At 36.0% G+C, this 15,304-nt stretch overlaps 1 protein-coding gene across 10 annotated transcripts in view; it reads right to left on the bottom strand.

The window, feature by feature from the left end:
- BIRC6 (baculoviral IAP repeat containing 6) overlaps window positions 1–15,304 on the bottom strand; it is a 227,097-nt gene that overhangs the window by 13,058 nt on the left and 198,735 nt on the right. For 9 of the 10 annotated variants that reach the window (XM_078056150.1, XM_078056152.1, XM_078056156.1 and 6 more), the window contains 5 exons: window positions 11,350–11,495; window positions 10,585–10,695; window positions 4,757–4,974; window positions 2,976–3,137; window positions 250–327 (listed from right to left, as the gene is read on the bottom strand). In XM_078056150.1, coding sequence (XP_077912276.1) covers window positions 250–327; window positions 2,976–3,137; window positions 4,757–4,974; window positions 10,585–10,695; window positions 11,350–11,495 — 715 coding nt within the window. Of the gene's footprint in view, window positions 1–249; window positions 328–2,975; window positions 3,138–4,756; window positions 4,975–10,584; window positions 10,696–11,349; window positions 11,496–14,221; window positions 14,395–15,304 lie in introns of those variants that run through there. The other variant, XR_013441642.1, reaches the window with a different exon arrangement.

Here is a 15,304-nt window from a genome sequence, read left to right as displayed (position 1 = left end):
TGTACTTTAAGGGCAACTTGGGAATTTTGTTAAAGGTAATTTTGGCAAAGTGCAACTTTTGTCTTATGCCCTAACTTAAGATTCTAAACTCCAGATGAGACAAGACTCATTGTACTAACTGCTCACCTATAAGCTATTTAGGATAGTTTTTTTGGTTTACTATGTTTATTCTTGGTCACTAAAACCAATTTTTTAAAAAATATAGATAGTTCTTTATTTTCTAAGTGAAACTCAGAGAAATGTGTTTACTTGCAAAAAGCTTGAGGTCTGAGGATTCCACTTCTCTTCTGGTCTTCCATGCCACGTATTTAAGATGCTTAAACAAACCTGAGGAAGAAGGGAAGAAAGCATAAACAGAATTGAGTGCTTTTTAAAAGCAAACTGCCACAACTAGAAGCAAAACTGAAATGCTATCATGTCACAGTATCTCAGTTTTATGTCCCCCAGCAAAACACTAAAGGTCAGTCTGTTAGAACAAACTGGCATCTTCAGATGTGATCCAAATCTGTATGGCATTACAATTCCTTCATAATGAAAAATAACTCTTTGCCAAACCTTTTTTTTTTTTTTTTTTTTTAAAGATTTTATTTATTTGACAGAGAGAGACAGCGAGAGAGGGAACACAGCCGGGAGAGTAGGAGAGGGAGAAGCAGGCCTCCCGCTGAGCAGGGAAACCGATGTGGGGCTTGATCCCAGGACCCTGGGATCAGGACCTGAGCCGAAAGCAGATATTTAATGACTGAGCCACCCAGGCGCCCCTTTGCCAAACCTTTTAAAAAAATTTTTCAGTGGGAAAAAGTAGTACCATTTTACATTAAAAAAATCTCTCTCGGGGTGCCTGGGTAGCTCAGTTGGTTAAGTGTTTGCCTTCGGCTCAGGTCATGATCTCATGGTCCTGGGATCAAGCCCAGCAACGGGCTCCCTGCTCAGCAGGGAGTCTGCTTCTCCCCCTGCTTGTGCTCTCTCTCTCTCAAATAAATAAATAACAATCTTTAAAAAAAAATCTCTCTCAAAATTTTGTAAATTTCCAAATGGATATGGTTTAATAGAAGAGATCTTGATTTCCTATTTGCCTCTACATTCAATTTGTTACAATATATTGTTTAGGTGGAAGTATATGGAAAAATCTAGCTTCACATAAACATGAAGTTGGAAGGAGGAGGACTCAAAGACCCCCTGGCAAGGGCCTTGAGGATCTATCTGCTGGGTTCCTCAGAACAAACTTCACAACACAGATACTTGTTCACTCAGACAGCAAGAATGAACTCAAACTATCTGCCAAACAGAGGTTAAGAGGTCATTCTGGGAAAAACAGAACTGGGGACATTTTATCTATACTTGTAAACTAACAATTTCATATAATGGGCAACAGACTTGGCAAATAAGTGGTCCTTAATAAAGCTGAGAAGTCCATCTCCTTGCTCTTCCTGCAATCGTTCTGTGATAGCAATATGCAAAATATACTAATTCATTTAGGACATAATTTCATTAGTAATTTTTTCTTATTTTTTATATTTTTTATTTTTTTAAAGATTTTATTTATTTGACAGAGAAAGATACAGTGAGAGAGGGAACACAAACAGGGGGAGTGGGAGAGGGAGAAGCAGGCTTCCGCCGAGCAGGGAGCCCAATGCAGGGCTCGATCCCAGGACCCTGGGATCATGACCTGAGCTGAAGACAGATACTTAACGACTGAGCCACCCAGGGGCCCCAATAATTTTTTTTTGAAGATTTTATTTATTTATTTGACAGAAAGAGACACAGTGAGAGAGAGAACACAAACAGGGGTAGTGGAAGAGGGAGAAGCAGGCTCCCCGCGGAGCAGGGAGCCCGATGTGGGGCTCGATCCCAGGACCCTGGGATCATGACCTGAGCCGAAGGCAGATGCTTAACGACTGAGCCACCCAGGCACCCCTATGCCATTAAGTCTTAAGGAAGTAATTTCTTAAATAAATTTTAATATTTTACACTTAAACTCTTCAGATTCTAGTCTCTCTTCAGTAAAGTCAACATTGTTATATCCTCTTCTCTGCTCAGTTATAAAAGACCCATTCTTTGTTCTTCCAAAGCAACTAAGGTCTACCTCTGATTAAATCTCCTGCAATAAACTCACAAAGCAAATTCCAGTTTTATGATCTGAGTTTATGATGAAGACAAAACCAAGGGAAAACTTAGTTCACCTTTAATAAACCAGATCAACTTCAAGCACTTGCTCCTCTCATCATCAAAGTGTCTGCTTATGAAGTCTATCAATTTCTTCTGATCATCTAGTAATTTTTAAACATGAAATACTTCCAGCATGGAATTCACTGTTGAAATTCCATCAAGCTATCCAAAATTACTTTGAAAAGTGATGATTGTTCTTTTAAGTCTAATTTTAAAAGGTTTACTGTCATATGAAATGCTTTTATACCTCTTAGTCAACTTCTTTTTCAGATAGAATGCATCTTCCTATTTATTAAAAAATATAAAACATTTTAACGTAAGTTAAATGGCAAACATAAGTTCACAATTACATGTATCATGGAAAACATGGATAGCTATGAAAGCAAGAAAAAGTGATGATATGCAAAAAAGGAATACAGAGTTGACAGGACCATGCTTTTGGCATTCTGCTATCCTGAGGCACTTGTGAAAAGGTAACTGGAATTGGAGATACGGAAAGTAAAGAAAGGTGAGAGACGAAGACAGACCTTTGGCTCAGGACAAAGTCTCAACTGGCCAAGGAATATGTTGAGTAAGTCCCTCAGTAACTTCTTAAGACTAAGTGCTTCTCAACACTGTTGTGTTTCTGCCCTTTTGGTTCCTTCTCTCTCATTCCTCAGGCTAATCTTTGCATACAGGAAAGAGAAGCATGAAGACAGCCAGGGAACTCTCGGAAAGAAGATAACCAAAAGAAAATTTTTGCTTAAATTACAAAGAACCTTTGGTTATAGTACTTTGGCATTAGAAACAGAAGGCCGAAATTACATTACCTTGCCATCATTATAAAGGTTTGGATTGAATCGCACGCTATGACCACCAGTTGTCTCTAGATTCACAAGAGGGGGTGAACTGGGATAATCTTGAGGAAAATATACATCAAATTCAAAGCAGCCATTTGCATAAGGGGTGTCCGCTGGACCAGTTATCAGAACCTAGTATGCATGTACAAATACACAAAAGTCCATGTTACTCTTCCTTAACACTACTCGTAATTTAGAAAAACACAATCCAACATGAAATAAGAATAACCTTCTTACATCCTACATACATCTCTACCAGAACGTGTTAAAAATGAGATTAAAAGTTAAAAATAACAACATGACTAGAAATGGTTTTAGATTAGGATTAAAGTTATTTAGTTTTGGTGAAAATGGGCTATTAAAGGAAAGATGCCTTATTGGCAGCAGGAGAGCTTACCTTAACATCAAATACCCTTTAATATTAAGTTACTATTTTTCTAAGAGCTTTCCTTCATGATATTTTCTTTTGTATTTAACAATTTGAGATTTTAGGTATACTCATCATCACATCCAAAAGGTATGAGGGTAATTTTCTGCAATACACCTTCAGGTAAGTTAACATTTTGAGAAGTAACTTAGTTTTAAATATTTTTTTCTGGGATAATGAGACAAGTAGTTAACAAAAGTTCTCATGTAACAACTTATGATAAAAAGGTTTTGAGAGAACAGTAGGTATTTCCCATAGGGTAACTGGTAGTCTAAAAAAAGCAGAGAACCCAACAGCGAGTATCAGTTATTTAATGAATTTTGTTTAAGCTGATCAACAGATACTAACTGTGCAAGGCATGAGCAGAAAAGCCTCTGGTCCTGAATAGCTGTGTGTGGAGGCAAGTGGCACTAGAGTCTCAATCTGTGACAACTCTGATAGATGGCTGGGAGCTCCGTGTTGGCACTTTTTTATTTAGGTCCAGCATAATGTTTAGCAGAGACAAAGTCACAAGTCTGAACTTATGCAGTCAATTTAGTGATATAATGCTTCCCAACGCAACCTTCTATAATTGGCTATTATGTGTAACAAGGAACAGGTAAGAGTGTGGTCAAATAGGCAAAGTCTATGAGATTTCTACTGAAAAAATTACCCAAAAGAGCAAAATAAAAAAGCAAGCAAGCAAAAAAGGTCTTCAAGTCAATGTGTCAATAGTTAACAGCTGTGCATATAAGGAAGCTGTAACCCAGAATAAAATAACAAATGTAAAGAAAGGTGTGCCACCATTCCCGTCCCTGCCGGGTGTCCAATCTTTATAATCTTCTTGCTGCAGCAATCGCTTAGAACTTAAGGCCAGACCACCATAGTGTTAAAACATAAAGGTGCAGTTATTTATTACTGTACTACCATTACTTAATTCATAGATATTATGGTTCTGTAAATACATGAATTTCCTAGAAAAGGAAAGAAAAAGAATAATTTTGAAGACTGATAGTATAAAACACAAGAGAAACATCTTGGATGACAAGGAAGAAATCTTAACGACTTTTTTCTATTGACCAGCACTAAATCCTTTGATACTAAGCTCTTAAAAATATCGGCTGCATACAACCTTGACTCAAGGAAGGCATTTTGGTATTTTCTTCTAGTTATTTTGAAAAGCAGTCTCATACACATACTCTAACATTAAAAAAAGGACTCGTTTCACTAATGTCCAAAATGGTCAAAAGACTTTTATTAAAATTCATGCTATTTCTAGCGCTCTGTATGAATATTTAAATAATGACATTAGCCAGAGAGACAGAGAAATAGTTGTTTTTTCTACCTTCATGATGTCAAGTCGCTCCTCATCACAGCGCACGAACACACTCGAAGAGGATGAAAGAGGCAGTGAGGTGGACAGCGTCACGGCTTCCTGGGCAAGGCGGCGGGCGCGGGCAGCGCTATTTGCATCATTTGCATTTTTCACCTGAGACATGTAGTGGTAATTTACTTTAAAACCCAATTTCCCATCTTCATCCTCAGAAACCATCTCAAATGTATCTAAAAGAACAAGAAAAAAAAAAAAACACACTGAAAAAAAAGAGAAAGAACTAGAATGGAGGATAGTTGTTACAATGACAAAAATCACAAAGAAATCACTAGCCCTTCTTCCACCCCAAATGGAGGGGACTGAAGCCCGGCGCAGAGAGCAGTCAGCCAGACTGGAACAGCACTGTATGGTGACAGATGGCAGCTACGCCTGTGGTGAGCACAGCAGAAGGTACAGAGATCACGAATCGCTGCTGTACGCCTGAAACTAATGGAGCATTGTGTGTCAACTATTTGCAAATAAAAAAAATTTTAAAACCCCACAATGTGCAGAGGACTGAAAAAACAGGAATTATACATGTTTATGTCATACCTACTGCTAGATGGATGAACTACGTAATGGAAGCAAAAGCACGAAATGATTTTTTTTTTTAAAAGATTTTATCTTTAACTAATCTCCACACCCAACATGGGGCTCGAACTTACAACTCTGAGATCAAGAGCCGCATGCTCTACCCACTGAGCCAGCCAGGCACCCCCAGGAAATGCTTTCTGATGTACACTGTGGACAAACTGATAGAGTGTATCAAGCAGCTATAACAATGTAAAGCACAAGACAATTTATTCTTAAAATGAGTGGTGTAATGTTTTTGCCAATTCAGATTTTCATTTTTAAAGACAAGAATACGTCTTTTTATATTTGCACTGATTTTGGAATCCGAAAACAAAAGTCTCAGGGTGAAGTTTACTCTTACATTACTTTTAGAATTTAAGTTAATGGAATAAAAGATGATTAGGGTAATCTTCTAAGTACAGTGAGAAAATATAATTAATGGGCTAATTCTTAACCATCTATTTAGGCAGATTTAGAAAAGACTTAAAGTTATTCTTTACTTATAAACTCTGTACACAAAAGAAAGAAAAAAGTGGATTTGAATTTTATCTCTAGTTCAGATTACTCCACCCTAACCAATGGGTTACAACAAAGAGATTTATATAAATTGTAACACTAAATCAAAACCACATACTAGGGGAAATACTGTAATTAGAAGCAACAGTAATTTTTGATCTAGTGTTCATACAATTCTAAATATATGGAAAAACTTTAATGCTATATTATAATTAGCATTAGTGCACCAAATCTCACCAAGAACTTACCAAGTGCAAGGCTCTAGGCTAGGCTGTTTGGGTTAAATGATAAATAGGAAACTAAATCTGCCTTCAAGGAGTTTATAATGTAGAAAAAGAGGGAAGACCTATAAAGTGTCACAGGTCTGTGCACTCCGTATGTTTAAAACAGGAGTGCCACATCTTTATTTAACAGATCTTTCAGAGAGAAAAAGAAACTTTTGGTGCATTTCTTGTAGAAACTATCATCAACTCTGTATGAGCAGAATCTAATTTAAGAAGAAATGCTGAAAACTTAGTTTATTATATAGTACATATAACTGTTACTGATCAAATGTACTGTCTTGGCAAAATTACTTCCTGTCAGTAAACTTGTAAACTGGAGTTACTTCATCTGCCCAATTCTGCCGCCTTTCATATAATACAGAGATAAATTTCCTTCGAGTAAACAGCAATCCACCAGAAACACACAAGCCCATTCGCATGCCTGGAGGAAAACTTTTCTATCATATGCATATAAGAGACCAGGGTCTACTAATACCAAAATTTTATTACAATATTCAATTAGGGGCGCCTGGGTGGCTCAGTCGGTTGAACATTGGACTCTTGGTTTCAGCTTGGGTCAGTGAGATCAAGCCCCGCGCTCATCCTGGAGTCAGCTTGATATTCTTCCTTTCCCTCTGCCCCTCCCCCTACTTGCGTGTGCATGTGTGCTAAATAAAGTCTTATCAAAAAAATATACTTTCACAAAGTCTGTGACACCCTCTTCAAAAGGTAAAAATTAATTCCCCTTTCCTTGAGTATGGGCTAGATTTAGTGACTCACTTCTTGAAGAATAAAGCAGAAGCAATGGTATACAACCTCCAAAAGTAAATCATAAAAGGCCGTGTGGCTTCCTGTTTGCACTCTCTCTCAGAGAAGCTAGATGCAATGCGTGAAGACACTCAAGAGGTCCTATGGAGAGGCTCACATGGCAAGGAGCTAAAGCCTCCTATCAACAGTCCCATGAGTGAGCTCCAAAGCTCAGCCCCCAGAGCCAGTCAAGATCTCACATGACTGAAGCTCCAGCCAACATCCTGACAGCAACTTTGTAAGAGACCCTAAGCCAGAACCAGTGAGCTGAACCATTCCTGAATTCCCGACCCAAGGAAACTGTGAAATAGTAAATGTTTTATTTATTTATTTATTTATTTTTAAAGATTTTATTTATTTATGTTTGTCAGAGAAAGAGAGAGAGAGAACACAAGCAGGGGGAGCAGTGGGCAGAGGGAGAAGCAGGCTTCCCGCTGAGCAGGGGGCCCGATGCGGGGCTCGATCCCAGGACCCTGGGATCCTGACCTGAGCCGAAGGCAGACGCTTAACCGGCTGAGTCCCCCAGGCGCCCCCCCTTTTATAAGATTTTATTTGGGGCGCCTGGGGGGCTCAGTTGTTAAGCGTCTGCCTTCGGCTCAGGTCAGGATCCCAGGGTTCTGGGATCGAGCCCCGCATCGGGCTCTCTGCTCCGCGGGGAGCCTGCTTCTCCCTCTCCCTCTGCCCCTGCTGGTGTTCCCTCTCTTGCTGTGTCTCTCTCTGTCAAATAAATATCTTAAAAAAAAACAACAAAAAAAAGATTTTATTTATTTAGGAAAATTTTTAAGAGAAATAAAAATGGTATTGTACAGTATCAGAAAACAAATGATAGTTATATCCTACAGTGTCTTTACAGGATTCATGAACTGTAACAGTAACAATGGAAGAGAAAAAATAATCACTTTTAAAAGATTTCTAAAAAGCCAAAACCAGCTTTTCAATGATATAGTAAGGTTATATAAAGTAACTCAATCTATATAAATTTTTGCCCACCAGGAAGAATGTTTTCCCAAGTAGAAGGAAACCAATTCTTGGTTAGAACAGTCATCTCTTCTCTCTCCACTACCCTATTTCTGACACCTCCCACTCCTGGCTAAAACTCTAACCACTGAAGAGGAAATTAAAGTTTGCAAATTATATACTCAAAAGAAGAGCAAAAATAGTGAATAAAAATTCAAAATAAAGAACCTAAAAAGCTGATTAAATCTAGTTATATCCAAAGCCTCTGTGAATGATTAAAGATCAGTAAATCCAAAGTTCGGCAATAACAGCAAATCATATGTGGTTTATAAAATGCTACTTAAAATCTTGAATATTGACTATGGACCACTTTTTCTTCCTCTTTATATAGTTTTAGCAAGTATTAGTAGTGCTATGTCTAAAGGGGCTAAGTGGGAAGCAACCGAATGATACTCTTCTGACATACCTACTAGAGTCATACTAGAAAGGTCTTAGATTTTTCAGGATTTATTTTTTAAGCTAAGCGTGCTTTCAGGGGTTTCCCAACAAAGTTACTGTCTACTGAGCTGAGGTTCAAAATTCCATTCCAGGAATGGACATTAAAGGTTTTGGTAAATATGCATTGTTACCTAGTTGGAGCAACTCACAGACCAAATCTCATTCATAATAAAAACGTAATTAGATAACCAATAAAGAAGCAGAAAAAGTTTCTGAGGTGGGGGGAAGTGGAACAGAGGAATGCTTTCATAGAAAACAGGCTGTCACAAAGTGAAAAAGTATATAGAAATGTGAAGCTAAAGACAGATCCATCTAACATCTGATTCTTGCTTCGTGCAGACCAACTGGGCGGAGGTATATATCAAGCATTTCATTTTTTTTAAAAGATTTTATTTATTTATTTGAGAGAGAGAGAGCACATGAGAGAGGGGAGGGTCAGATGGAGAAGCAGACTCCCTGCCAAGCAGGGAGCCCGATGCGGGACTCGATCCAGGGTCTCCAGGATCATGACCTGAGCTGAAGGCAGATGCTTAACCAACTGAGCCACCCAGTCGCCCCTCAAGTATTTCATTTTAATGCAATGCTACTGACAGCTCTTGACATATCTCCAGTCTACTTCAGCTGTTTTATTCTACATGATATAGTGAATTTAATTTTAAAAAAGATTTGCAACAAAATACATTAATCAAATTATAACTACACAAAGGCTTTCATTCGATTCAAAAAATTATCTAAACTCTGAGACTCCTTTTCCTGCTAATTGTGATATTGAATGTGGCTACAAGGATCATACTTGATCCTTGTATGTGTGTGGTTTTCCCCAGTAATTTTCATATTCCTTTGTATGATAACCCTTGGAGGGTATCTAGGATTCATGTTGTATTTGTATAGCATTTCTTCTTGGTGTCTTGCAACTTTAAAATTATAGCAATATTTCTGTTACTTTCATAATCATTTGTAGTTATTATATTTTCCTGAATTCAAGTGTTTATTTGTTTTTATTATTTTTTAAAGGTTTATTTATTATTAGAGAGCGAGAGCACACGTACAATTACGTGGAGGTGGGGGGAGAGGGAGAGAATCTCAAGCAGACTCCCTGCTGAGTGTGGAGACTGGCGAGGGATCAATCCCATGACCCTGAGATCATGACCTGAGCTGAAATCAAGAGTTGGACCCCTAACCAACTGAGGAGCCCCCTGAATTCAAGTGTTTATTAAACAAAATGGTCACAACCTATCAATGGCAAGCACAATTTTCCAAAAACATGGATCCCTTGGCAGAACTGTTACATTCTTTCTGAATAACAGTATATACACTTCACCTCAATTCTTCCAATCTTAAAATGATGAACAAAGACCTTTCAAAGGTCTGTCTGAGTGCTTTATCATTTTCAGATATATTGCCGTATGTGATTTTTATTGCAAACCTGGGAGGTAAGGTAGAGCAAAAGCTAAAAAGCTTTGAAACAGAAGTTTCAGACAGTAGACAACTCTTGCTTTAGTGTTGTTTTTCATATAGTCCAAGTCCTTTGGCTGGTTCTCAAGGGTGGAAAAGAGGCACAGACAATAACAGTTACTAATGGTCACCAAAATTTGGAATTTTAGTGTTTATTTATAGGCTAGCACCTTATGGGAGGGACTGATAGGCTGTATTCTTCAGTCTTTACTTGTCAAGAGTTTTGGAATAGGAAAGGCTACAAGAGAACTCTACATTAACTGTACTTTCCAAAGGCAAATCTCATGGAATTCTAAAATGGCAACAGTAACAGACTTCATTAAAAGTCTCAGGCCTTAGTTTCCTTTGGGCCAGGATATACAGAAATGGAGAGGTCTTTTTTTTTTTTTTTTTTAAATGGAGAGGTCTTAAAGAAAGAAAGCCCTTTCTGCCTGTTCGTTAGACATTTGATTTGGGGTTTTTTTTCCCCCTAGGTTTCTAAAGAATCATGATTCCCAAATATAACTAAAAATATATAAATCCAGAGATAAAATGATAAAAATTTTTGCATGTGTGCGCATACATATTTATACTCTCTACATACTGTGTGCACACACACATATACATAGGATATGAATGATTCATATCATGAGGAACCTTTAAAATCTTTAATTTACTAGAACACATTTCAGCAGCACTATTACACAATGTGAAAGGAGATCTCAAGAAACGAAGATTAAAACTTCAACTTACCAAACTGTAATTTCTTCATAACAGCCACATATTTTTCTTCAAGTGATTTCAATACTGATAAAGGTTTGGGTTTCATAGCCACCTTCTTTGAATATTCACCTAGTTTTTTTTCTGTTATTTAATATTTCAAGATAAATAACGTAAGCATACGTTTTAAAAGATTAAAACAAAAACAATTAACTTCAAGAGTTCAAGTTTTAATTCCAAAAAGTTACCCAATTCTTCACAATTATCTTCCTATTGTACCCATTTAAGAATAAAAGATTTCTATTTCATAAACATAACTAACTTATAGGGCTAAGACCCTTATCAACTTTAAAGCTTAAATTCTTAAAATGTTAATTAGTTTTATCTAATCAGGCAAAACAGCAGAAGCAAAACAATAGATAATACAGAATTATTTATATCTCCCATTGCTAAGACATGAAAATACCAATTTAAACTAAATTCTCACACATTGTCTTCATGTATTCTTTCCTATCCAATATGATGGCATTTTTCAATTTCACAACTACCAACAAGAAGAGAAAATCAGGATGCATGTTGTTAGCCTACCGAATCTTGTATTAATCATACATAATAGAAATAAATATTTTAAAATTAAGAGGCTATTCATGATTAATTTGAAAACCTGACAACAAATTTTTAGGTAAAGGAACTTGCTTGAAAACCATTAACACAGAAGAAAAAGAAAGGGAGTTTTCAGAAGTAAACGAAACATCTCCGGATCCAAAGAAAAACAGCAGAGAAGTGGCAGTGCTATACCTTGATTGGCCTGCCGCAAACTGGTGGTAGCTGCATGGACGATCTCAGCAGTCTTCTGGATGTCTGGTACCAACAGCGTAAGTCCTTCTGGTTCTTGATCAGATGCATCTGGTTTTACTCCTGTTTTAACATTTTCCCTTTTAGATCTGAATTTTTTTTTAATATGGAAAGAAATGCAAGGAAAATGAAGATTTTAGAATTGAAAAATAAGTACCTCTGTAAGTAAAAAAGTGGTTAAAAGCAGAAGGAGAGTGTCATTTCATTTGACATACATATGATATATAGCAGAAATAGTTTAAACTATATTCATTGTTGCTTTTGAAGTCATACAATAATGCCTAGCATAATAAATAAAGTTTTGGGTAGGTTCTTCCTTCAAATGCAATCAATCAATCAATCAATAAACATTGTAGAAATACCATACTGTAAGAAGACCCAGATACCTGATACGTCCTTGGATTCACACTTTTAAAAACACACTTACACTAATTATAAATACCTAGAAGTAGAGAAGTCACTTCTATTATCTAAAAGTAACAGAAGTCTATCCTCTGTCTTCTAAGACTTGGGAATCAAAGGACCATATGTAGTTTTTCACCTTAATAGTATTTGTATTTCACTCACAGTGAATGTATTAATTCCCAAGGGGAAAAATAAAAGAAATATTCCAGAGTTAAACACAGGTTCACTGCTAGGTATCTTAATATAATGTGCTTTTATACATCGAAACTGTATTTAAACACTAAGTTTTAGGACATAATCATTTTAGAGGCATTACCTATTCAGGGTCTAAAAGGTACCCAACCTTGTATCAAATTTTACATCATAATAGGATGTACCACAACAATGTCTCAGTCTATAAGGCATCAAAATGTTTCTTTAAATTTTCTAGATGAATACAGAATTTTATCATAACAGTCACTGAAAATAACAAGTGAATATCAATATCCTTTTTTCTATTTCAACTCTCAGCATATATTATTTACATAATAATCATTACACTATTGCTTAGATACTGAAATTTTACATCTTATATACTAAAATTTACATCTTTGTTAATACATTAGATAATATGAACTGAAATCACATATAAATAAAGTTGTTTAAAATATTCATGCTAAGGTACGATCTAGACTACACATCACTTATTTTTCTAGTTGTATACCTACCAACAAAAGGACTTGGCAATTTTATTAAAACAGTATTTCACAAAGTGGGCATGGAGCCTTAGAGAACTATACAAAGACTGACAAAAGGTAGAAGAGTCCTTAACAAAATGATATGGTTATTTATGTATAAATGAACTGTTCCTTATCACAAAGACAAAAATCTACTCAGAAGCAATTCAGTGCTTAACTTTAGGGAGATAATAAGAGGTAAATTAAGAAGTGCCACTCAGGTGGGTAGCAAGGGTAAACATACATAGTATTATGCATGTGTTTTGAATTGATTCCCATAGTGTGTGAAAAAACGAGTATCCACAGACATTTTTAACTATAAGGTATATATTGCTTAACCTGGCAAGATGACTTAATGTGTCACTGGGTTATTGCCTTTTCTCCTATGCTCTTATCTTCCCTGAGGTAGAAGTCACAGAGAACACACGGTCAACTTTCCTTTGTCACTCAGGACCATTTGGTAGATGTTATATTGAACATCATTTCAGTCATCAACTCCTGCATGTGTACACGTGTATATGAACATATACGTTTGCATGTATATGTAAGGAGAATATAGTGAATGAATATTTTAAGATTGAAATAGCGGCATTTTAAGTGCTAGAATCAAACAAGATATTGGGTCTTTTATAGCTATGAAGTTGAGATTTTCTTAAAGATATAATTCTGGTAGATAAGCTCCAACAGATTCTCAATTTCTGCATTTACCAACAGCTATTCACAATCAGTGACAAACAATGAGGGCCAAGAAAAGTACATAAGCTGCTTGACAGTACTCCTTTTGTATTTGTAAGTACTCTCTCTCCCTGCCAATTGTAAATGATTCTTCCTCTAATACCAGGGCTTAAAAAATTCTTAAGTAATAGGGCCAATGACCATAATAGGAAAACAACAGTAAGTAGTTTGAAAAACCAGAAGAGTTACGGTTATAGCCATAATAAAATAAAAGATGGTTTCCTAAAACCTGTCATCAGTTGATCCATTATACGCTCAATAAAGATTTCACTTAAGAAACACATCTTGCCAAGCAGAGAAGAAAGATATGGAAGTGAAGCTCATTTTTCCAGAATTAGGATACTTTCTCCTTGAAGAAATAAGAATGTCTGGCATGGACAGTAAACTGCATCAATGCAATTTAGAGCAAGTTACCCTTGGAAAAACTACTCATTCTAAATTTCAAGCCCTATACATGAATACCAATTTCCTAATTCCAGTTCTTAAAAGATGATTAGTAGGAGACATTCCTATTATTAAAATAGTTCAAATAGTCAGGATGGTAAATTTTATAAATTTTTTTGACCACCAATTTAAAAAAATGTTAAAAAAGTACAAAAATCTACAAGTTTAAAAAATGTTATTTTTTATATCAAATGTGTGAAAAAAATGATCTTATATATCTCATTTTAAAGATAATAGTAACTCATAAAACAGATATATTTTAGACCTTTACACCAGGCTCAAATGAGAAATTTTTACGTGAATCATCTTCTTGACAAAAACATACAGGAGAAAAAGGGAGAATGTCCAAAAGGCAAGAGTACTTCAAATATATGAAGAACACATACTCCCTGCCTACCGATGACTACAACTAGTCATTGTCTAATATTAAACTACAGCCAGTAGTCTCTTTTCTATAAAAGTTGCAGGTTACTGTCAACCCATATGTAGGCCCAGCTCATGAAAAAAGGCCATACCTTAGCTCACATCCTGAAGTCTGTGGGAAAAGCTATTTGAGTTCAAGGCACCTAGCTGGAAGTAGGTCTTTGAGACTGACAATGGATCCAACATGGTAAAAGCAATCAGCGACGGCCGCTACCATGGTATCCGCTGCTTTGTGCATACGTTGAATCTGGTTGTGATCACTGCCCTGAAGAAATACGAGGAATCAACTGAAGTTTCTACTATTGCACAGAATTATCTGCAAACATTTTCCACTATGCTGTGAATTCCAACTAAAAGGCTAATAAATTAAGCAAATTTTGGCTCTGTGACATATAATCTGAACTAGGATGTGAGCAAAATGGGTAAATCTTTCTTGTAAAAACAAAAGAAAAGAAAAAAACCATAACTCAACATTCAGTTATAGTGACCTGCCTCTGCTAACACTATCACCCAAAATAAGTTGGATTTTTGTTAAGACTAAATGCAAAATACCAGAATTATGTTCTTTTATAATTTGTAAACTGAAAACAGCTTAATACAGCTATTTTCTTGGTAGAACATTAGGAAAGATCACCTCCATTCCCTGCACTCCTAATTCTGAAGTCAAAACTATCACACAATTGAAATAAACATTTAAAAAGCAGAGCCATGTTGAAGAAGTAGTCTGCAGACAACATGCTGAAATGTCCAGATTCCAGAACTATTAAGAATTACCATCTTAGAGGAAGAGTCTAAAACTATAAGCAAATGAAACTTCTACATTTTTCTGTAAACCAATGCATCATATAATACCCCACTTTGCCAGGGATTAAAGTCCCAAACAAATTAAGATTAAAAGTAAGCAAAAAGATTTTTAAAAATATTACTGTGGAGAACTATCTGCTTCTAATTATCTCCAGAAAACATGAAAATAATTCTTGAAATGCACCAGTAAATGGAGCAAAGACCTCTTTAAGATGAATGCTTTCCACTGTTAGTTTAAAGCTTAGTTTTTAATTGATTCCCTTTTGTTTTTATTTAAATTCTTTCCAAATGGAAGTACCAGTTTTAGTTTTCAATTTGATTTAAAATTGTAAATAAAATCTTCCTTGTCTTGGGAAGCATAAATGAGCACT

The sequence above is a fragment of the Halichoerus grypus genome, chromosome 10 (assembly GCF_964656455.1).
Source record: "Halichoerus grypus chromosome 10, mHalGry1.hap1.1, whole genome shotgun sequence".
NCBI lineage: Eukaryota > Metazoa > Chordata > Mammalia > Carnivora > Phocidae > Halichoerus > Halichoerus grypus.
The sequence above is the reverse complement of the archived record's forward strand: the minus strand, read 5'-3'. Positions and strand labels throughout refer to the sequence as shown.